Raw genomic sequence first — 23003 nt, forward strand, 5'->3', positions numbered from 1 at the left:
AGGATCTGCACTGTCAGCACAGAGCCTGATGTGGGGCTCGAACTCACAAACAGCGAGATCATGACCTGAGCCGAAGTCAGACGCTCAACCGACTGAGCCACTCAGGTGGCCCTCAATAATTTTTTTATCTAGCATCCTCTGTGTTCTAGAAAACAGTGACTAATCAGATAGGCATCTTCAGTCACAGTCAGATGCTGGGCCTCGAGGATGAACGAGGCAAAAGTCCTGGCCTGATCTGCCTTCTCGATTATGACATGTGCTTACAGGGTGGCCAGTGCTGCTCTAACCGCTGCAAGTATATTAACTCCCTGAACCCTCACGGTGGTCTTATGAGGTAGGCGCTATTGTCTGCATTTTGTAGGTAAGAGCACAGAAGCACAGAGGGGTGGGGTGGTGTCATTTGTCCAAATCACACAGCTACGATCGGAATCAGGTAACCTGGTGTTAGGGTCCTGCTTGGCCCTTGGCTTCACAGTCAGTGTGAAGGGAGAAGTTAAGAAAGGAGAAGGTGAAGTACCCCATCCCCTGAGAGAAGTGAGAGTTCGCAGCAGGGAGAGAGGGGCTGAGGGGAAGAACAGGAGTCCGTCCATCGCTGCTTGGGGGGAGGGGGCCTGTGCAGCTGCCGCCCGGGCAGCCATTCTAACCACAAGTAAACAAAAGAAGCTTTAGCCTCAGTGCCAGGAGGCCTGGGTTCTAGTTCTGGTTGATCCATACTGTCCAGGGCCTCAGTTTCCTCACCTCTAAAATGGGGGCTTTGGGGGGCGCCTGGGTGGCTCAGTCAGTTTCACATCTGACGCTTGATCTCAGCTCAGGTTGCGATGTCATAGTTTGTGAGTTCGAGCCCTGTGTCAGGCTCTGCGCTGATGGCACAGAGCCTGCTTGGGATCCTCTCTCTCCCTCTCCCCCTCTCCCCCTCTCTCTCTCTCAAAATACATAAACATTAAAAGAGTTTTAAAAAAATAAATAAAATGGGGGCCTTGAACAACATTCTGTTCCACTCAAGAAGTCCAGGGCTCCAGGGGCACCTGGGTGACTCAGAAGATTGAGCGTCTGACTTCGGCTCAGGTCATGATCTCACGGTTTGTGAGCTTGAGCCCTGCGTTGGGCTTTGTGCTGACAGCTCAGAGCCTGGAGCATGCTTTGGATTGTGTGTCTTCCTCTCTCTCTGCCCCTTCCCCACTTATGCTCTGTCTCTCAAAAATAAATAAATGTTAAAGAAATAAAAAACAACAACAACAACAAAAAAACAGGTCCAGGGTTCCAGCAGAGAAGCAAGGGGCTGGTTCTGCATACGTTACACGCAGGTTTCTCAGTCAGAAGGCTTGACTCTGAGTGACGTGGAGTCAGGCACTGGACTTCCCAGAAGGCCCTGTCAGCTGTGACATCAGTGTCTGCATTCCATCAGCTTCCATCCCATCCTGAGTGCTTACATCAGCTGGGGCAGCATTCTTTCCTTTGTTGGCAGCATGGCTGGTGGTGTCCGCATCTGGAGTTCTGTGGCACTTTCCCAAGAAAGGAAAAGAGAAAAGAAAAGGGAGATAGAGATGGACGGAAGGAGAGGGGGCGGCGCAGCGGCACAGAAGAGAGATGATAGGAGACTGACTTCTGTATCTGCTTTGAAATTCTGAGGGATTAAGGGCTTTCACATACTTAAAGTGAATGACTGTTAATGGAGTTTAAAAGCTTCAGTAACCATCGTAGCCTCATCCATCTGCTACATTTTCTCCAGAGGAAACTGTCAGTAGCTTTCCGGCATGACAGAGGCATGCAGGAATGGAATAAGATAAGAAATTGAAAACAAAATAGGAAAAACTAATAGAAACAGCAACAGCAAGCCCATGAGAGAGGGAGAGTTCTATGTAGACGCATTAAAGAATCAAGGCAGCTTGCACTGATCTACGGTCAGACCTGGGATCACAAGTGGGCTGATGTTTTTGTGGATGACGCAGCAGGGAAAGTGGAGCCAATTGGAGTCGCCCCATTGTGCATATGCTAGGCACTCGCCTTCTGTGAGCTTGCGGTAGGGACGGGTTAGTCCACCACCTCATTGCTGGGCACCTTGAAGAATGATGGGGCCGCGCTGTTCAAATCCTCACTTCAGCCGTTTCATGTCAGCAAACACGGCATCATGATCTTCATTTTAAAACTGGTCTGAGGAGGATCCTATTCATCAAAATGAATCTTATTCAAGAGAGGAGACATTTCTTGGAGGGAGAATCCAGATGTGACCCTCGATACTCATGGGCGTGTGGGCTTTGCTGGGGTTTATGATTCGGTTGGTGGAGTCCATTTTTTTTTTTTTTAATTTTTAAACGTTTATTCATTTTTGAGAGATGGAGAGAAACAGAGCATGCGGGGGGAAGGAGCAGAGAGAGAGGGAGACACAGAATCCGAAGCAGTCTCCGGCTCTGAGCTGTCAGCACAGAGCCCAATGAGGGGCTCGAACCCACAGACCATGAGATCATGCCCTGGGCTGAAGTCAGATGCTCAACTGACTGAGCCGCCCAGGTGCCCCTGACATAGTCCATTCTAATTGATGTTTTATAATCTGGGTAATATCTCTGAGGTAGGCCAGGAATGGTGGCTTTATTGAACTTCTCTTAAACCTGAACTCAATGAATAAATACCAGTTATCTATTATCTGATATCAGTGATCGATTTATGTGATTCAGGGCTGTGGGCGTGAGAGTGTTTTAGAAACCCATAGTGTGTGGGACACCTTGTGGCTTTGCTGAGGTGGTATATGCTGGTTTGACATTCATAAATAGGAAGTGCTTTTAGCAGAGAGGGGAAAGAATCTGAAACGATTTCATTGGTAATGATATCTTTTGGGTGGGGAGCGGATATTGGGTGGGAACTTCCTGGGGCAGTCATCCATCAAAGTGAAAACATCACTCCGGAGCAAACTGTTCCCCAGAAGGCAATTGAGCTGATATTATTTTACTGTGGAGAGGCTTGTGTTACATGAAAGGAAGGGGAAAATACAAAAGAAAATGAAATATTTGGTAATCATGGACCATTTCTTCAGTAAGGTATTGCTTAAGGTCCAAAGATTGAAAAAAATCTACTTACAAGTCAGTTTTGTTGATTCTTTTGCTGTGTAATTTTTTGGGTCAGGATTGTTATTTTCACTTTCAATTCCGTATTTCAAACCAGATTTAGCGGCAATACCATGAGTGGATGGCCTCCCACTAAACTGAAGACAAAATAAACATTGTTCCTCCCCGCAAATCTGTCCACTTGACTGTGATATTTCACCAAACCAGAAAGAGCGTTTTGCATATTTACAGGTGCACAGAAAGTGTCATCCCATCTCATCTGAGTCTGTTTGGTTTCAGTGACCTGTCATTTCATTTAATGGGGACTGGGCCTTTTTTTTGTCTAGGGGGATGGGCTCCTTAAGTTGAAAGTTAAAGTTCCTTAGGACAAACAGATGGCTGAGAATGTTTGATGGGCCTGCCTCTAATGGCCTAGGATGCCCTGATGATTAAAAAGACTCTCAAATAACTTTAAATGATGGGAGTATATATTCTTTTTCTGAAAAATTAAAACATTACAAATAAAAGTACTATGCCAATTCTGGTGGCCTCCTTCCCTGCCTAGAAATAATCTCTATTCTCAGAGTGTGTCTTCTTCCAGATATTTCTCTTTGCATTTATGTCTGTAGATGTTCGCTTGTAGAAAATATATAGTGTTTTGTGGGTTTCTAAGGCAGGCGATATGAGCAAGTTATATAAATGTTATACTCTATTTCTTTTAGCAACGTGCATTTTTCTTAAAAACAATTTTTTTTTAATGTTTAGTTTTGAGAGAGAGAGAACGTGCCAGCCAGGGAGGGGCACAGAGAGAGGGAGACACAGAATCAGAAGCAGGCTCCAGGCTCTGGGCTGTCGGCACAGAGCCCGACACAGGGCTTGAACCCATGAATTGTGATATCATGACCTGAGCCAAAGCCAGATGCTTAACTGAGTGAGCCACCCAGGCGCCCCAGCAATGTGCGTTTTTCAAGTGACGATTGGTCTTGAAGATCTTTCTGTGTCAGTACGTATAGCTTCATCACTGAGGATGGTTTGTCCTCAACAGTCCCGACAGTAGTGGTGACGGCAGATTGGGTTGAGGTGCGGCGGTTCTGGTGAGGGGCAGGTCGCTGGGTGAAATGACAGGATGTGGGACCACAACAGGCAGATGCGGCCACCTCAGTGGAAATCAGGGGTATCCTCACTTCCTCGTGTGCCTTTTTTCCTTTTTCATACATTAGTATCTTCTTTTATAGATGTCTGTAAGCCAGAGGTAGGCAGAGAATAGTGTTTTATTTTAAGTTAATTCTGAACTCAAGAAATACAGTCAGTGTTATGGTATCTGAAAAAATTGTAGCAGCTTCTCTTTACTATGGGTAGTCCTTTAATGTCGTGGGGTTCTGTCCTTGAGAAACTGCTGTCTTGTGAAGGAAGGGCAGGAGCCGTGACGTGCCTCCTGCCCTGCCTCGCTGTCTGGACTTTGACAACTCACTTCTCCCCTCTGGGCCTTAGTTTCCCAACATGCTGAATGCTCTTCTTGTCCAAAAGCGTGGTATCGCTCCAGCTGGGCTGGGTTACAGACAATTCCAAAATCTCAGCAGCTCAAACAAGAGGTTTGTGACTTGCTCAGACCGTGCCTGTCACAACTTGGCAGGAAGCAGTCCCTGTTGTCAGTGTTAGTGGGCCAACGTGAAGGTGCTGGTCAGAGCGCCAGAGGAAAAAGAGCTGCACACGGAAGCATGATGCACCGAGGCCAAAAGCTTCCTGCCTGGAGGAACTCCTTCCATTTCTGGTCACATTTCATGAGTCAAAGCAAGTGACTTCAAGAGGGTAGGGAAGTGTAACCCTCCCTGGTACCTAAGAAGAGAGTCCAAACTACTTATTTATGCATTTTAAATATTTTATTTTTATGTAATGCTCTGTACCCAATGTGGGGTTCGAACTTACAACCCCGAGATCAGAAGTCACACACTCTACCGACTGAGCCAGCCAAGTGCCCCAAGAATCCAAACTGTTTAATAAGCCACCTGCTTCTATCACTGTGTCATTTTGCAAGGAGCAGCAGCCTGTTTGGGAACTCACATTTAGAGAAATGAACAGGGTTGCTTGGGTGGCTCAGTCAGTTAAATAGCTGACTCTTGATTTCCACTCAGGTCACGATCTCACGGTCATGAGTTCAAACCCCGCATCGGGCTTTGCGCTCACTGCGCGGAGCCTGCTTCAGATCCTCTGTCTCCCACTTTCTGCCCCTACTCCTCTCACACACTCTCTGTCTCTCTCTCAAAAATAAATAAACATTAGGGAAATGAAGAGAACTGGGGGGAAGGGTGGGGAGGGCAGTGAGGGACGCAGGGGGCCATGGGGTGAGCATAGGTACAGAAGCTCATAGCCCTGGCCAGATTCCGTGCAGCTGGATGCCGGCAGAGCTGGCTTTGGTTTTGCTTCTGTTAGTCTGTGAAACACAGCCTCCCTACACAAGTGACAGCAGCGGAAATGCCTGTAGAATGGCCTTGACTACACAGGTTGTAACTCTTAAGTTTGCATCTGCTACGTTGTTAAAGAACATTGGAAGGAATAGGCCCCAGATCTGTTCATCTTACCTCATATTGCAAAACCAATTTGTGGACAGTGGTGTCATTTGTTTTGAAATGCACGTATTCCAGGCCCAGGATGAATTCCCAGCAATTGGGTGTCGAAGAAGAGTGAAATCATGGAGTCCGTGTAGATTACGGGAGAAGGTTTTCTTGAGGTTTCTGTTCTTGCTCCCGGCCCTGTCCGTCGGCATGGAAGCCAGATTCGGTCGCGCTGTGGGCAGGGTGACCTCTGCACCCGGGCTCTGCTCGATGGTTCTGCGCAGGGCAAAGCTGCTGCGTCTAACTCACGGCCTCACTCAGAGATAACCCTGAGGTCCTCTCTGTTCATGGAGGTTTATAATAAAGATACATGGAACAGGGGTGACACCTCTGGGTGGCCGTGGAGACCGGGTCCCTCAGCAGTGGGCAGCCTTGACCTCGTATTCGTGTGCTGGGGGTTTCCTGGGACTCAGTGTGGCTCACATTCACACTCCTGAGAGACAGGGGCTCTGAGCGTGTGTCCCGGTCACCTCCCCCTGCAGAGGGCTTCGGGGGGGCCCAAGGAAGCCCTGTCGAGCACTACACACTAGGCTGGTGCTCTTGGTTCATTGCTCATTTGGCGTGCTCACCACACTCGAAATCTCGTGCTCTGTCCGTCTGCCCTGCCGTGTCATAAACTCCGTGACTTTGGGAAGATAGTTAATCCCTGTGTGTCTCAGCTTCCTCAGTTGTAATTCGGCCCCCAGGGTTGTCCTAAGAATTGAGTGAGGTAATAGAGAAGGTTAAATTAGACGATAATTACTGAGTATTTACTTGATGCCTGGTCTAGACACGTTGAATCATAACTCAGTCCTTACAGCAACACTTTGAGGCAGGGGCTGTCACTGTGAGGAAACTGAGGCACAGAGAAGCCGTGGCTAACGTGCTAATGAGTTGGTTGGGGCGGAGGGCAGGGTTTGAAGTCAGTCCTGCGGCCTGGCTGGCTCCGGAGACCACATCTAGCCCTGCGTTATTGAATCTCTCGCAGGCGCTGGAAGGCCTTGGCTGGATGTAGGCCCCTCATAAAGGGCTTACTCAGCATCAGTGATGGTCCTTCTGTGCCCTGCGGGGGCCGCCAGGCAGTGCGGCACTTGTCACCTGCCCTCTGGAGAAGGACACAGGAGGCCAGCATCCTGGAGTCTTCCCAGTGCCCCTCCCCCGCCCGTTCCCTGGCGGCCCTGCTGCAGGCCCTGTTGATGAGAGCGTGTTGTCTTGCCATTGGCTGAGGATGGAAGCTTCTGGATTTGCTGGGGGGTGGGGGGTGGTTCAGGCCAGCAGGGCCAGGCCAGCAAAGGTGTTACCACCAGGCATCCTCTTTGATCCTTTGTCTGGCACATGAATTTCTCAGCCATGGGCCTTAAAAGATCAAAGAGTGGCAGGTGGCTCTTATTTTTCTTTAAAAAATAAAAACCAGGGAAATAAACCAGCTTCTGCAGCTCAAAAGAGGACCTTGTAGAAACACAAGAAAACGGTAAAGGTACAGCAGGTATATATGCAGTGTGATGCCAACATGCAGAAGATTAGGAGAGGCATAACTGCATAGGGAGAAAAGCAGGAAGGGAATACTCCAGAATGTCGACAGTGGTGTAGGTGATTTGGTTTTTTTTTCTTTGATTGATTGACTGATTGCATTTCCCAAGGTTTCCACAATGAGCAGATACACTGCGTTTATACTAGGGGGAAAGTTATTAAAACATAAAAAGGGACATCTATAGAGATGAGCCTCCTTATAAAATGTTTTTTATCTTAGTTACCAAGAGTGCCCATTTACTGTCAGGGTCCCTGGGGATGGTAGAAAAGGAAGAAAGCCGCAGAACTGGGCAAAATCCCTCTTTAGAAAGTGAAACTGACCACGGGGGAAGGGCCTCCCCATGATTCCCGGACAAAAGGGCAACAGATGTCACTTTCAGCCTCCGCATGTGTGTCCCAGTTACTGTTTCCCCAGTTAGGACCTCTTTTTTTTCTTTTTTTTTTTTCAATTTTTTTTTTTTTAACATTCATTTATTTTTGAGAGAGAAAGAAAGAGTGTGAGCAGGGGAGGAGCAGAGAGACAGAATCTAAACAGACTCTGAGCTGTCAGCACAGAGCCCAACGTGGGGCTCAAATTCACAGACCCAGAGAAGACCCGGAGATCATTACCTTTGCCAAAGTCAGATGCTTAACCAACTGAGCCACCCAGGCGCCCCCAAGTGGGACTTCTTTCTAACTGATCCTTTCTCCAGTGTGTTTCTGTGACCTCATCACATGCCTTCTGACAGCGGGTCAGCCACAGGGCTTTTCTATGCCCCTCGGGCCTCCCTTGCCTTCCCCAGACTTTTGGCTAAGACCACACTCCATTCTAGGGTTCCAAGATAGAAACCTTTGCTTTGTTTCCTCCATTCTTCTGTTAGGTTGTCTTCTTTGCATTTGGTGAACTGCTGGATTTCTGTTGATTGCTGTTTCTCTGGTCTGTGAGCTCACTTGAGGGCAGGGGTCCAGTGGCCTTTGTGCAAAATGAGTGTAAATGAACAAATGAATGAACGGAGGTCTCCATTCTCCAAGAGGCCCGCTCACTCTCGCTGTGCTCTTCACAGCTGGGAAGGTGCCGCTGCTGAGCCGTTTGCAATAAGGCTGACTTACGGTAGCACTCTCTGGAAAGTGCAGCTTTCTACCACTCCAGACCTACTTCCCCCTCTAGCTTCTCCTGGCAACCGGCCAGCCAGCGAAGGAGGGTGTGGGGGCAGCTTAGAGAACACAGCGACCTGAATTGACCTTGACCATGAGCTTGTCCTCATCTGCTTGGTGTTCTAAATAAATTCCTGATCTTCAAGGAAAAAGCTCTCAGTTTTGCACCGTGGAATATTATGTTCACTGTGGGTTTTTCATATATGACCTTTGTTATATTGACATGTGTTCCCTCTAAACCCACTTTGTTGAGAGAATTTTTGTTTTTCTTTTCTAATGTATGCATGTCAGTCTATATATTTCTATGAGTTCTTTAACTGTATCCCATAAGTGTTGTATTTTGGTATGTTGTGTTTTCATTACCATGCAGTTTAAAATATTTTCTAATTTCTAGTTCTTCTTTGACCCATTGATTTGGGGATTTTCTAGGTATCTTTTTATTTTTGATTTCTAGCTTGATTCCAGCATGGTCAGAGAATATACTCTGAATGATTTCAGTCCTTTAAAGTGTGTTACAGGGCACCTGGGGGGCTCAGTCAGTTAAGCATCTGGCTCCTAACTTGGTCTCAGACCATGATCTCACAGTTTCTGAGTTCGAGCTCTGCACTGGAGCAGTGCAAAGCCTATTTGGGATTCTCTCTCTTCTCTCGCTCTCTCTCAAAAATAAATAAATAAACTTAAAAAACTGTTTTAAGAACTTGCTTTATAATATGTCAGTTTAATAATGAGGCATTCTGTTGCTGTTGGGTGCATGTTTTATAGATGTCAGTTAGAAGCCTTGTTATTCCATTCAGACTCTCCATATTCTTACTGGTTGTTAATTTTTGTGGTGCTTTTGTTCTTTCAGTTACTTTGAGGATGTATTAAAGTCCTCCATTGTGGGGCGCCTGGGTGGCTCAGTCAGTTGAGTGTCTGACTTTGGCTCACGTCATGATCTCACCTTTTATGAATTCAAGCCCTCGTTGGGCTCTGTGCTCACAGCTCAGAGCCTGGAGCCTGCTTCTGGATTCTGTATCTCCCTGTCTCTCTCTGCCTCTCCCCAGCTTGTGCTCTGTCTCCCTCTCAATAATAAATAAACCTCCATTGTGATTGTGGATTTGTTTATTTTTCATTTTAGGGTTGTCAATTGTTGCTTTATTATTATTATTATTATTTAATGTTTATTTTGGGGGGAGTGGGGGACAGAGGATCTGAAGCAGGCTCTGCACTGACACCAGAGAGCCTCATGTGGGGCTCGAACTCACAAACCATGAGATCATGACCTGAAGTCAGAGGCTCAATTGACAGAGCCACCCTGGTGCCCCAATTTTTGCTTTATTATTTTGAAAATATATTACTAGGTGCATACAAATTAACATCTTTGTATCAACCTCTAAAACTGATCATTTTATTGTTATGAAATGTTTCTCTACCTCTAGTAACATTCCTTCCCTTATTTAATTTTATTTATGTATTTATGTATTTATTTATTTTTAAAATCTTGGTAGTAACATTTTCATTTAAAAAATTTTTTAAAGGCTTTTTATTTATTTTTAACAGAGAGAGAGAGAGAGAGAGAGCAAGCGAGCATGAGCAGGGGAGGGTCAGAGAGAGAGGGAGACACAGAATCCGAAGACAGGCTCCAGGTCCCAGCTAGCTGTCAGCACAGAGCCCGATGTGGGGCTCGAACCCACAAACCGTGAGATCATGACCTCAGCCGAAGTTGGATGTTTAACCGACTTAGCCACCCAGGCACCCCCTTATTTAATTTTAATATAGCTATGTCAACCCTCTTTTGGTGAAAGTATACCTAAATTTTCTTTTCCTGTTTGGGGAAATTTATTAGTTGGGTATTTGGGATCTTTTCTAATTCCACACAAATTTTAGCATTGCTTGTTCTAGCTCTATGAGGCATACTGGTATTATTTTGATAGGAATTGCATTGAATGTGTAGATTGGTTTGGGTAGTATCAATATTTTAATAATATTTGTTCTTCCAATCCATGAGTGTGGAATGTTTTCCCATTTCTTTGTGTCTTCTTCAGTTTCTTTCATGAGCTTTCTATAGTTTTCAGCATATATATTTTTTACCTCTTTGGTTATGTTTATTCTTAGGTATTTTATGGTTTTGAATGCAATTGTAAATGGGATCGATTCCTTGATTTCTCTTTCTGCTGCTTCATTATTGGTATATAGAAATGTCACAGATTTCTGTACATTGATTTTATATCCTGAGATTTGCTGAATCCATGTATCAGCTCTAGCAGTTTCTTGGCAGAGTCTTTTGGGTTTACCATGTAGAGTATCATGTCGTTTGCGAAGAGTGAAAGTTTGACTTCTTCCTTGCCAATTAGAATGCCTTTTTATTTCTCTTTGTTGTCTGATTGCTGAGGCTAGGATTTCCAACACTATGTTGAACAACAGTGGTGAGAGTGGACATCCCTCTTGTGTTCCGACCTTAGGGTGAAAGCACTAAGTTTTTCCCCCATTGAGGATGATATTAGCTATGGGGCTTTCATATATGTCCTTAATGATGTTGTGGTGTGTTCTATCTATCCCTACTTCGTTGAGGGTTTTTATCAAGAAAGGATGCTGTATTTTGTCAAATGGTTTTTCTGCATCTGTTGGGAGGATTATGTGGTCCTTACCCTTTCTTTCATTAATGTGATGTATCAGGGTGATTGATTTGTGGATATTGAACCAGCCGTGCAGCCCAGGAATAAATCTCACTTGATCATGGTAAATAATTCTTTTAATGTATTGTTGGATCTGGTTTGCTAGTATCTTGTTGAGAATTTTTGCATCCATGTTCATCAGGGACACTGGTTTGTAGTTCTCCTTTTTAGTGGGATCTTTGGTTTTGGAATCAAAGTAGTGCTGGCTTTGTAGAATGAGTTTGGAAGTTTTCCTTCTATTTCTACTTTTTGGAATGGTGTTCACTCTTCTTTGAATGTTGGGAAGAATTCCCATAGAAAGCCTTCCGACCCTAGACTCTTATTGGGAGATTTTTTATTACTGATTGAGTTTCTTTACTGAGTATGGGTGTGTTCAAGTTTTTTATTTCTTCTTGTTTCACTTTTGGTAGTTTATATGTTTCTAGGAATTTGTCCATTTCTTCCAAATTGCCCAATTTATTGACATACAACTGCTCATAATATTCTCATTATTGTTTGTATTTCTTTGGTGTTGGTTGTGAACGTTCCTCTTTCATTCATGACTTTATTTACTTGGGTTCTTTTTCCTTTCTGGTGAGGGGTTTATCAATTTTGTTAATTCTTTCAAAGAAACAGCTCCTGGTTTTGTTGACCTCTTCTACTGTTTCTTTGATTTTAATATCATTGATTTTTGCTCTAGTCTTTGTTACTTCCCTTCTTCTGCTGGTTTTGGGCTTTATTTACTGTTCTTTTTCCAGCTCTCTTAGGTATAAGGTTAGGTTGTGTATTTGAGACATTTCTTACTTCTTTAGGAAGGCCTGGATTGCTATATACTTCCCTCTTATGACCGCCTTTGCTGCATTCCAGAAGTTTTGAATGGTTGTGTTTTCATTTTCATTGGCTTCCATGTACTTTTTAATTTCCTATTTAATTTCTTGGTTAACCCATTTCTTCTTTAGTAGGATGTTCTTTAATCTTCAAATATTCAGAGTCTTTCGAAATTTTTTCCTGTGGTTGATTTCAAATTTCATAGCACTGTGGTCTGAAAATATGCATGGTATGATATTAATCTTTTTGTACTTGTTGAGGGCTGATTTGTGACCCAGTATGTGATCTATTCTGGAAAATCTTCCCTGTGCACTTGAGAAGAATCTGTATTCTGCTTTAGGATGAAGTGTTCTGAAAATGTCTGTTAAGTCCATCTTGTCCAGTGTGTCATTTAAAGCCATTGTTTCCTTGCTGCTTTTCTGCTTAGATGTAAGTGGAGGTGTAAAGTCCCTAACTGTTATAGTATTATTATGAATGAGTTTCTTTATGTTTGTGATTAATCAACTTATATATTTGGGTGTCTCCAAGTTGGGGAAGTACATATGTACAATTGTTAGATCTTCTTGGTGGATAGACCCCTTAATTATGATATAATGCTTTTCTTCATCTCTTGTTACAGTCTTTGTTTTAAAATCTAGTTTGTCTGATATAAGTATGGCTACTCTAGCTTTCTTTTGATGTCCATTAGCATTATAGATGGTTCTCCAACCACTTACTTTCAATCTGCAGGTGTCATTAAGTCTGAAATGAGTCTTTTGCAGGCAGCATATAGATGGGTCTTGTTTTCTTCTCCATTCTGATATCCTGTATCAAAAGATACATTTAGTCCATTGTCAGTGCCATTGTGTTGCCTGTAGAGTTGGCGTTTTCTGGTCATGTTCTCTGGTACTTTCTTCTCTTTGTTGCTTTTGGTCTTTTTTGTTTTGTTTTTTTCTCCACTCAAAGAGTCTCCCTTAAAATTTCTTTTTTTTTTTTTTTTTAATTTTTTATTTACTTCGAGGAGAGAGAGAAAGCGTGAGCAGGGGAGGGTCAGAGAGAGAGGGAGTCACAGACTGAAACAGGCTCCAGGCTCTGAGCTGGCAGTCAGCACAGAGCCCGACGCGGGGCTCGAACCCACGAACCATGAGATCATGACCCAAGCGAAAGTCGGACGCTTAACCGACTAAGCCACCCAGGCGCCCCTCCCTTAAAATTTCTTGCAGGGCTGGTTTAATAGTCATGAACTCCTTTAGTTTTTGTTTGTCTAGGAAACTCTTTCTCTCTCCTTCTATAGTGAATGACGGCTTGCTGGATAAAGAATTCTTGGCTGAATATTTTTCCGAGTCAGCATGTTGAATATATCTTGCCACTCCCTTCTGTTCTGCCGAATTTCTGTGGACAGATCTGCTGTGAATCTGATCTGTCTTCCCTTGTAGGTTAAGGACTTTTTTTTCCCTTTCTGCTTTCATAATTCTTTCCTTCTCAGTGTATTTTGTGAATTTGACTATGATATGCCTTCAGGATGGTCAGGTTCTGTTGAATCTAATAGGAGTTCTCTGTGCTTCTTGGATTTGGATGTCTGTGTCCTTCCCCAGATTAGGAAAGTTTTCCACTATACTTTGCTCACATAAACCTTTTGCCCCCTTTTCTCTCTCTTCATCTTCTAGAACTCCTGTGTTTCAAATGTTATTAACTTTTAATAAGTCACTGAATTCTCTAAGTTTTGTATCAGCTCTTTGCCTTTGTTTCCCTCTTTTTTTCTGCTTCATTATTTTCTGACATTTTATCTTCTTTATCACTGATTCACTGCTCTGCTTCATCCATCCTTGCCATCACAACATTCATTCAAGATTGCATCTCGGTTATAGCATTTTTTATTTTGGCCTGACTAGATTTTAGTTCTTTTATCTCTGCTGAAAGGGGTTCTCTGGTGTCTTCTATGCTTTTTTCAACCCCAGATAGTATTCTGATAATCATGGTTTTAAGTTCTAATTCAGACATTTTACTTATATCTGTGTTGATTAAATCTCTGGCTGTCATTCATTCCTATTCTTTATTTTGGAGTGAATTCTTTCATCTTTTCATTTTGGAGGAAGAAAAAAATTAATAAAAAATAAAAATGTAAAAATTAAAAACAACAAATTAAAGGAAGCTTCATCCTAGGTATACTTCAATCTGCTTGTTGAAAGAAGCTTGATAGGATAGAGAAAAAGAAAGAAAACGTTTATCGCAAATCACACCTAGCCAGCACCAAGTTTCCCCACACTCTGGCATCTTTGTCCCAATACCAACAAACATGGCTTCTCTCCAGGGTCTGCTGAGACTTTGCCTGTGAGGAGGCCATCTGGCCTCTACCAAATGTACCCCAAGCAGGGGGACTGCTTCTCCCCACATGGCACAGGGAACCCTCAGACTGCTGCCCCCTCCTGGGGCTTTGCCCTACTCCATCATTGGAGCACCACCAGTGACTGAGCTTTGAACCTGCAGACTCTGTCCTCTGTTTATAGAATCCTGGTGGTATTGAAACCCTCTCCTTTCTACCCATCAATGGTTTTGGGGAACAGATTTCTTGTCAAGTCCCCTGTGAGTGTTTTCACTATTTCTCGCCAGCTACTTTTGGTGGGGGATGGAGAGGGAATGCTTTTCTTGTGCAATCCCAATGCACTACACTTTCCCACTTTCTCTGTTCTCTCTTTGCACAAATGGCTCCCTACCCTCCACAGAGTTGTGAAGCTCTGTATCTCTATCTCTCTCTCAAAAAATAAACAAACATTTAAAAAAACTTTAAAAAAAGATAAAGGACATTTCTGTCTCCTCCGAAATTTCTCTTGTTTCTCTATGCAGTTAATTTCTCCTGTCTTCCCACCCCAACCACCCCAGGGGACCACTGCTCTGATTTATAGTTCAGATTCCTGGAATTGTATGAATGGAATCATATATTATGTACTCTTTTGAGTCTGTTTTCTCTTACTCAGCATAATATCTGTGATATTCATGTCATATTTCCTTCATATTTATTATTGAATATTGCTCTACTGAATGAATGTACCCCAATTTGTTGATCACTTCACCTGCAGCTGACCTCTGTGGGGGTCATAAGCTACTGTATCCCAGCTAGAAGCAGAAGAAAACTGTTTAAAAAAAAAAAAAACCCACAAAATTGTCAGAATCCCTGAACGTTTTCAGAAGGCAGATTTCTAGAGTTGGAAATATTTGCAGAAGACTGATTTCTAGCATGGGAACTGAACTTTTCACAGGCTCTTGATACATACTGTTAAATGGGTTCCCAGATGGTCTCCACCAGGGTACATTCCTACATCTGGTCTATGAGTGTCTCATTATACTATCAATAGCATTTAAAATTTCTAAAAAATATTTATTTTTGAGAGAGAGAGAGCATATGAGCAGGGAAGGGCAGAGAGAGGAGTCACAGAATCCAAAGCAGGCTCCAGGCACTGAGCTGAAGAGCCTGAAGTGGAGCTCAAACTCATGAATCATGAGATTATGACCTGACCTGAAGTTAGATGCTTGACTGACTGAGCTACCCAAGCGCCCCTCACAAAAATGCTTTGACAAAAAACAGTTCTTAGTTTTAATCTTTGGAAGCATACAAAGCTGTAAATTTGTATGTAATAGTTGAAAGGAATTGTATGCTGCCTCTAAACCGATAGGTCTATAAACCAGTATTTATTTCCTTTCTGAGTTGGCAGAACTGTCAGTGACCTCACTTTTTTAACTACCTGCCTCACTGACTTTCGGTGAAACTAATCTGCAACGCCATTTCATTCATTCTTGACATTGGTATTTAAAATGGAACAGGGACAGGACAGGAGCTCTGATGTCTTCCTACACCAGCTTCCAGCAGTTTCTCTATAGCTGCGCCATGCAACACAGTAGCCACTGGCCACGTGCAGTTGGTGAACACTTGACATGTGACTGGTTCAAACTGAGAAGTGGTCTAAGTGTAAAATGCACACTGGATTTCAGAGCCTTAGCATGAAAAAAAATGAATGTAAGATATTCCTTTAATTCTATGTTGATTACATATTGCAATAATGTATTTAATATATTGAGTTAAATAAAATATTATTAAGATTGATTTCCTTTTACATTTATTAATGTAATAATTTCTAGGGCAACTAGAAAATCTTAGATTACACGTGTGGCTTGCGTTTCATTTCTAGTCAACAATGTGCTCTATAGTCTTATACAGAATTTCTCTCTCCTGTCTCTAACCCTTTTTTCCTTTGAATGCCTGCCCTTCCCCAGTACTTGCTTTATTTTCCTCAGAGAATCTTCCCTGAGCCTTCCCCCCCACATACTCTTTTCTGGAGGCTCTGCAAACTTTAGTTTAGAAGACCAAATTGCAAGATGGGACTTGGGCCCAGATTTCCATAAGGAGCCTGGGGTGATAGATGGACCCTGGCATTCTGTTACTAAAGCTCTCTGAGGGCAGATCAGAAAGCCAGGAAGAAGATGAGTGGGTGGGGGTGCCATCTAACCCCCTCAGCTCCCAAGAGACCCCCTCCCCACCAATAGGCTCCACCCCCACTCACCTCTGTCACAAGAGATGGCCTTAGGTGGTAGACGGGCCCTTCCCTGACCTTTTGTTCTGCTATGGTTCTGTCTAGTTTTCCAGCCGCCTCCATTGGCTTACTGTTTTCTTTGGTCGTTTCTTGGACATGCCTCACCAGGATCTCCACCTTCCATCTTCTTGGCTCTGCACCACTGCCCGGGAGAGCCCCACCCATCAGAGCAGGCCTAGCTCACCAAACCTGACCCTGGCCCAACTTTGGTCTTCTGTCTGCCTGGAAGTGACAACTAGACTGGCCTCACTAGGCAGACCCACCTTTTACCGCGAAGATAGTCACAGATCCCCTGTTGGGGCCAGGAGATCCCTGGCTCTGTTGGTATTCCAGATGCCCGTGAACTGAATTTCTCTACAGTGTCCCATGGTATACATTTGGTCTACCCTTGGATTCTGTTTCCCAGGGCAGGTTCAGCTTTCTTCACCTTAAGTTCCTGCTGAATTGAGCTCATTCTGCAAATCTGATTAAACCTCAAACCAGGGCTTTGGAAAGTATAATACAACAGCCTCCTCACCAGCTGGCTGGCACGTAATTCATCGCTTTGCTTAGGTGGCTGTAAATCAGGAGAATAAAGTTTCTGCCTTTGATGGTAAGCTATGGAAATGTCTGTGGGGTTATTATGGGGCAGGCTGAGGAGAGAGGTCATTGGTTTTGTGGGAATCTCAGGCTCAGAAGAGGCAAGAGCCGTGAGTAAAATGGAACCCTTGTTGCAGATGGACGCAGATTAGGTTTGAACAGATGAGATGTCATACCCATTACAAGCCTTGTTCTGCAGGAGCTGTGGCCGGCAAAATACTGCATCATGAAGCAGGAAGGCAGTTCCCTTTCCGGTTCTCTCAGATTTAAGATTATTACCAAAAGAAGGTTCAGTTTTGTACTACTGTGTCTTTACTGCCCTCAAATGTTCCTAAGAGCAAACAGGCTTCAGACCTCGGATCTTCCCAGACAGCACAGTTGAACTGGAATCCAACAGCATGGTGTTATTTGCAACGAATTTATTTTTGTGTTAACTTTCTACTTATTGAAAATGATAGTTTTCATTTCCAATGGTGATCTAAAATTTTCCTTTAAGATGAATCTGAGTTTTGGGGCTCCTAAGTGGCTTAGTGATCTCAGCTCAGGTCTTGATCTCAGGGTCATGAGTTCAAGCCCCGCATTGGGCTCTATGCTGGGTGTGAAGCCTACTTTAAAAAAAAAATTGAATTAATCTGGGTTTTAAAATAGTTTATGGGGATTAAGGAGTGTACTTGCTGTGATGAGTGCTGGGTGATGGGTGACGTTTGGAAGTGTTGAATCACTCTATTGTACACCTGAAACTAATATTACACTGTGTGTTAACTATACTAGAACTAAAATAAAAACTAGAATCTAGGCAGTCAATTTAAAGCACAAAGTTAAGCAAATAAAGTATAGGTAGGACTCCATTATGGCCAACCGCCCCCCCCCCAAAAAAACGTGAATATGTTGTCTGAATGACATGTAGAAAACACTGTCCTGAAGGAAGACTCCATGGATGGTACCCCAGCATCCTTGAGTTGTGGATTTAAAACTATCTAGTCATCAATTTCATTTGTTCACCATTCATTGCAACAGTGTTTTCAAAGAAAACTTTTATTTTTCTTGATTTTGCAGATTCCAGAGAGAAACTGGAAGTTGAAGATTTAAGGAGAGAATGTTGTTCTCAAATATTCTGACTGACTTCAAAGAATAATGCCAGAAACATAAAAAGGTATCATTAACCTCTAATTTAAATTTAATATTATCACCTGGGCATCCCTTCAGGGGCCCAGTTTTCCAAAGCTGTGGATTCTAAAATGGGACATCCAATTGGCCTCAGTGGAAAAGGCTGAATTCACATCTAAGAGGGGAGCATACTTCTCGGACAACAGTAACTAACCAATCATTTCCATCCCTGAAAGTTCTTTTTGGTAAAATGCCTTGCCCTCCTGCTGCTTAGAATGTTCAAGTGTACTGTCTCTCGCACAATCACTCAGATTATAAAAGGAAAGATATTGGGCAGGGTCCCATGGAGAAATCGCTGGAAGGCTTCCAATGTTTAGCAAATTGATAAGTGAAATAAGGAAAACTGGACGTGTGTCAAAGACCAGGAGACTCATGTGTGACGTGGGGGAAAAAAATCGAGAACCACCAAACTTGAATGTTAACAGATGTGGGCTTGTAAAACGTGAAGAATGTTTACAGGCCTGTCATTTGTGGGGGGTAGGAGGTGGGCGGGGCTCAACAAAAAAAGTTTAAAAACTGTCTCTCTGAAATCTGTGAGTTTTCCTACCGAGACGAGGGACTGAGTGGCCAGGTAGAGGCCTTTCTACTTCTAAGATAATGACTCATTTTATATACACAAGGATGAGTGGAGAAGTGGCTGTAGGATCTTAAGGAACAAGAAAGGAAATCAGTGCAATTTAGGGTAGCTCAGATGAACCCAAGTTAGTTTTTTTAAAAGCTTCTTAATATTTATTTATTTTTGAGAGTGCCTGAGTGGGGAGGGGCAGAGAGAGAGAGAGACAGAGAATCCCAAGCAGGCTCTGTGCTGATAGCTCAGAACCCACGAACCGTGAGGTCATGACCTGAGCTAAAGTCAGATGCTCAACCAACTGAGCCACCCAGGCGCCCCCAAGTTAGTTTTTAATACCCAGATAAAATGACTTGGGTCCCAGTTTCTACCCAGACAGGAAGTTCAGCGGGTGCACAAGGTTTTCAAGGGTTGCCAGAGAGATGGCCTTTCCTGGTCATTTGCCACTTGGAAGTCCCTCTTGCCCTCCCCTGCCCTGCTTCACTCCACACGTGGCCAATGCTTCTCCTTCATTCCCCGAGGTGTTTGCATATAGCAGACTTTGCCGGAGACGTGAGGGTAGCTGGAGCAGGGGTGCAGGAGGGCTCTGGCACACCCAGAATGGGCAGTAACATGACCGAGACGCCGCTGTGCCCCAGTTCCTGAGCTCTGGCTACCACAGGAGACCTCATGCTGGCTGTCTCCCTCCTCAGGCTGTTTTGCTATCAGACCCTTCCCCCCACAACATCCCCTCCCACACCGTGATTCCTTTGCTCCCAATTCTCTTGCTCCCCTCTTGGGGTATGTGGACACTTCCAGTCCCGGTTAACCTTTTTGTGGAAAAGAATATATCTTTCCATCTCTATCCCAGGCTAGGGTTGAGGCATGCTTTTATTTAAAAGGAAATAAACAAGTTTTGCTGTATATCTGCTATATATGTCTGGTCCCCCTCTCTAGGCATGGAACCCCCAAGCAGAAGCGATTCAGTTAGGATTTTTTTCTTTAATACGTCTCAGATCGCCATGTTAAGCACGACTCGTCCTGCTTGAAGTAGAGAAATTCCAGGACCAAAGGGCAGGGAGGGACCCTTCCCATGGCTTTCGTTTCATTGGCACTTCCGTTGGTCTCTTCAGGGGCAGCACTGAGAGAGAGGCGGGCGCCCTGGATCCTGATTGGCCTACTGCCGGGAAGATACATGTAGCCAAAGATGAATTTGGGCAAAGTAGCCGCTTGCTCCTTTAGCCATGGACAAGCAGGGCCACGGTGAGATGGGAATCATTCCGTCAGACTCTCACTCCCACGTTAAATTGTTGAAAATCAACCGGGAGCTTCTGGTCACTCATATCCGCAACACCCAGTGTCTGGTGGACAACTTGCTGAAGAATGACTACTTCTCGTCTGAAGATGCGGAGATCGTGTGCGCCTGCCCCACGCAGCCTGACAAGGTGCTGGTGACAGGGGCTGGTAGCCAGAAGGGGCTTCTCCCGCTGACCTGAGTGAGGGCCTCTGGGACATTAGCACATTGGTGGAATTCCCACTGGGGTCATTTATAAAACAGAAACGCTCGAGTTATCGGCTTATTACACACATTGCACGTTTTGCTTCTGTGTGCGCACTGGGAGCAGACTTCTCTTACATCTCCGCCCTCCTTGCTCTGTAATGCTTCCCAAACCGGTTGTTTTCAATCCACTTTCGAGTAGGAGGAGGGGAAAAGAAAATGACCATCCCAACCCTTATCAGGGATGTTCATGCAGTACCCTTAAGCCCCAGGGAGCTGCTCGCTGCTGGGTAAGGCTCTGAGAATGACCTTGCCTCTGGCTTGGGAACAGCCGTGTCCCAGGCTGGGTCCACAGTAAAGGCTTTTCCACACTCCCCCGCAGGAGGTCTTAACAACCCTCAGTTTCATGTTGGTTTTGTGTCCTCTCCTGAAAAATAGAATTGCGAGACCAAAAACTCTGGGTGAAGGAGTGACAGAACTTGTTTGTAACATGATCCTGCCAGGCTCTGGGGAGACCAGAGGGGTTTTGCCCGGGAAGCACAGTAACTGACTTTTGTGATTTTTCACTTGCATTTTAAATAATACAAAAAGGCTCTTTTAGGGTATAACATGGGGGTCTGTTGGCCCCTTGCTGTGTGGCCCAGCACCCACCTCATTATGTCTGAGCGGTAACTTCCTCCCTGCAACACTCCTGGCCAGCAGTAGTGTTAGGTTAAGAGGGACGTGGAGACACAGGAAGAATTTCAGGGGCGGGCACAGCTCTTGTGTGATTCTAACCGTTTTATTTTGGGGTTCATGGAAGCCCCCTGGTTTCTTAGAGCTATGTGGTTTAATTTCTTACTAAAATAGGTCCCCTTCACAGATTCTAGGCCTTCAGTAGGTAGCATCTCACACCGCTGGGTGGACAGGCAAGCTCAAGGCTGTAGTAAGAGCTTAGATCCCTGCATGTGGGCCTTTCTGGTGGGGAGGGGTGTTCGCAAGCGCTAGCTCACCCCCTTGTGTTTACGCCGCTGTCAGGTCCGCAAAATTCTGGACCTGGTACAGAGCAAGGGTGAGGAGGTGTCCGAGTTCTTCCTCTACGTGCTCCAGCAGCTCGCAGATGCTTACGTGGATCTCAGGCCTTGGCTGTCAGAGATTGGCTTCTGCCCCTCCGAGCTCATTCAGAGCAAAGCTGTTGTCAACACAGACCCAGGTATGAGACTGCCCCGGGGTGAGGTGAAGGGGGGGCTGGGAGCGGCGGTTCGGGGGGAGACTGCAGACAGGAAGCAAGCAAGGCCCTGGGGTTTGGGAATGCTGTGGTGTGTGGGCTCAGTAGTGCACGAAGGCATGGTCCACCATAGTCAGCCCTGACGTCCACCTCAGGCAGTAGTAGGCCCAGTGCTGTGTTTTCTGTTGTCCTGTGCAGCCCGGGGACTGTGACTGAACTGAGCTCACGTAGCTGGTCTGATCCATAGAGAGGCGTGTGCAAGTGTGGCAATAGCCTCTCTCATGGTCTCTTGGTTACTTCCTGTTCTGACATCTATAGACATAATGGTTGCACAAACTCAAGGATAAATTTTTTTTCCTCTTTAAAATTTTTTCAAAGATTACCTCTTTAGTTAGGTTTATTTCTGGGTATCTTTTTTTTTTTTTTATTTTTAACGTTTATGTATTTTTGAGAGACAGAGTGTGAACAAGGGAGGGGCAGATAGAGAGGGAGATACAGAATCCAAAGCAGGCTCCAGGCTCTGAGCTAGCTGTCAGCACAGAGCCCAATGTGGGGCTCAAACTCACAGAGTGCGAGATCATGACCTGAGTCACCTAGGTGCCCCTATTCCTGGGTATCTTACTGTTTTTGGTACAATTGCAAATGGGATTGATTGCTTGATTTCTTTTTCTGCTGCTTTGTTGTTGTATAGAAATGCAACAGTTTTCGGCACGCTGCTTTTTATGTTCTGTGACTTAGTTGAATTCATGTATTAGTTCTAGCCTTTTTTTTTTTTTTTGGTAACTCTTTTGGATTTTCTACGTAGAGTATCCTGTCGCCTGCAAATAGTGAACGTTTGATTTCTTCCTTGCTGATTTGGATGCCTTTTATTTCTTGTTGTTGTCTGATTGCTGAGGCTAAAACTTACAGTACTCTGGTAAATAGTAATGTTGAAAGTGGACATCCTTGGCTTGTTCCTGACCATAGGGGAAAGGCTCTCAGTTTTTCCCCATTGAGGATAATATTAGCTGTGGGTCTTTTTTGTTTATGATGTTGATGTATACTCCACCCATCCCTACTTTGTTGAGCATTTTTATCAAGAATGGATACTTTTTCTGCGTCTCTTGAGAGGATCATATGGTTCTTATCCTTTCCTTTATTAACTTGGTCTATCATGTTGATTGATTTGTGAATCTTGAACTAGACCTGAAACCCCAGGAATAAATCCCACTTGATTATGGTGAATAATTCTTTTAATGTACTGTTGAATTCGATTTGCTAATCTTGTTGAGAATTTTTGCATTCATGTCCACCAGGGCCATTGGTCTACACTTCTCCTTTTTAATGGAGTCTCTCTGTCTAGTTTTGGAATCAAGGTAATGCTGGCTTTGTAGAATGAGTTTGAAGGTTTCCTTCTATTTCTATTTTTTTGGAACAGTTTGAGAATAGATATTGACTCTTCCTTACATGTTCTGGTAGAATTCCCCTGGAAAGACATCTGGCCCAGGATTCTTACTCATTGGGAGATTATATTCTAGGCAAAGGATTGTTCCATCACCCCTATGTTGCCAGTCCTCATTTCCAAAGCACAGCGGTACTGCATTAGCTAATCAATTAGTCCAACAGGTATTACTGATGTACCCACTATGGGCAAAGGCATTGTGCTGGGTGCCAGGGCTTTCGTGTAGAGCAGACCAGAGATGGTTC

The 23003-nt window shown here is 44.3% G+C and overlaps 1 protein-coding gene across 3 annotated transcripts in view; it reads left to right on the forward strand.

Moving 5' to 3' along the window:
* NOD1 (nucleotide binding oligomerization domain containing 1) overlaps positions 1 to 23003 on the forward strand; it is a 64870-nt gene that overhangs the window by 7445 nt on the left and 34422 nt on the right. For all 3 annotated transcript variants that reach the window (XM_077775413.1, XM_077775415.1, XM_077775414.1), the window contains exons 2-4: positions 17955 to 18051; positions 19746 to 20057; positions 21128 to 21302. In XM_077775413.1, coding sequence (XP_077631539.1) covers positions 19857 to 20057; positions 21128 to 21302 — 376 coding nt within the window. In that variant the 5' untranslated portion in view covers positions 17955 to 18051; positions 19746 to 19856. The remainder of the gene's footprint in view (positions 1 to 17954; positions 18052 to 19745; positions 20058 to 21127; positions 21303 to 23003) is intronic.

The sequence above is a fragment of the Crocuta crocuta genome, unplaced genomic scaffold (genome assembly GCF_008692635.1).
Source record: "Crocuta crocuta isolate KB4526 unplaced genomic scaffold, BGI_CrCroc_1.0 scaffold197, whole genome shotgun sequence".
In the NCBI taxonomy this organism is placed as follows: Eukaryota; Metazoa; Chordata; class Mammalia; order Carnivora; family Hyaenidae; genus Crocuta; species Crocuta crocuta.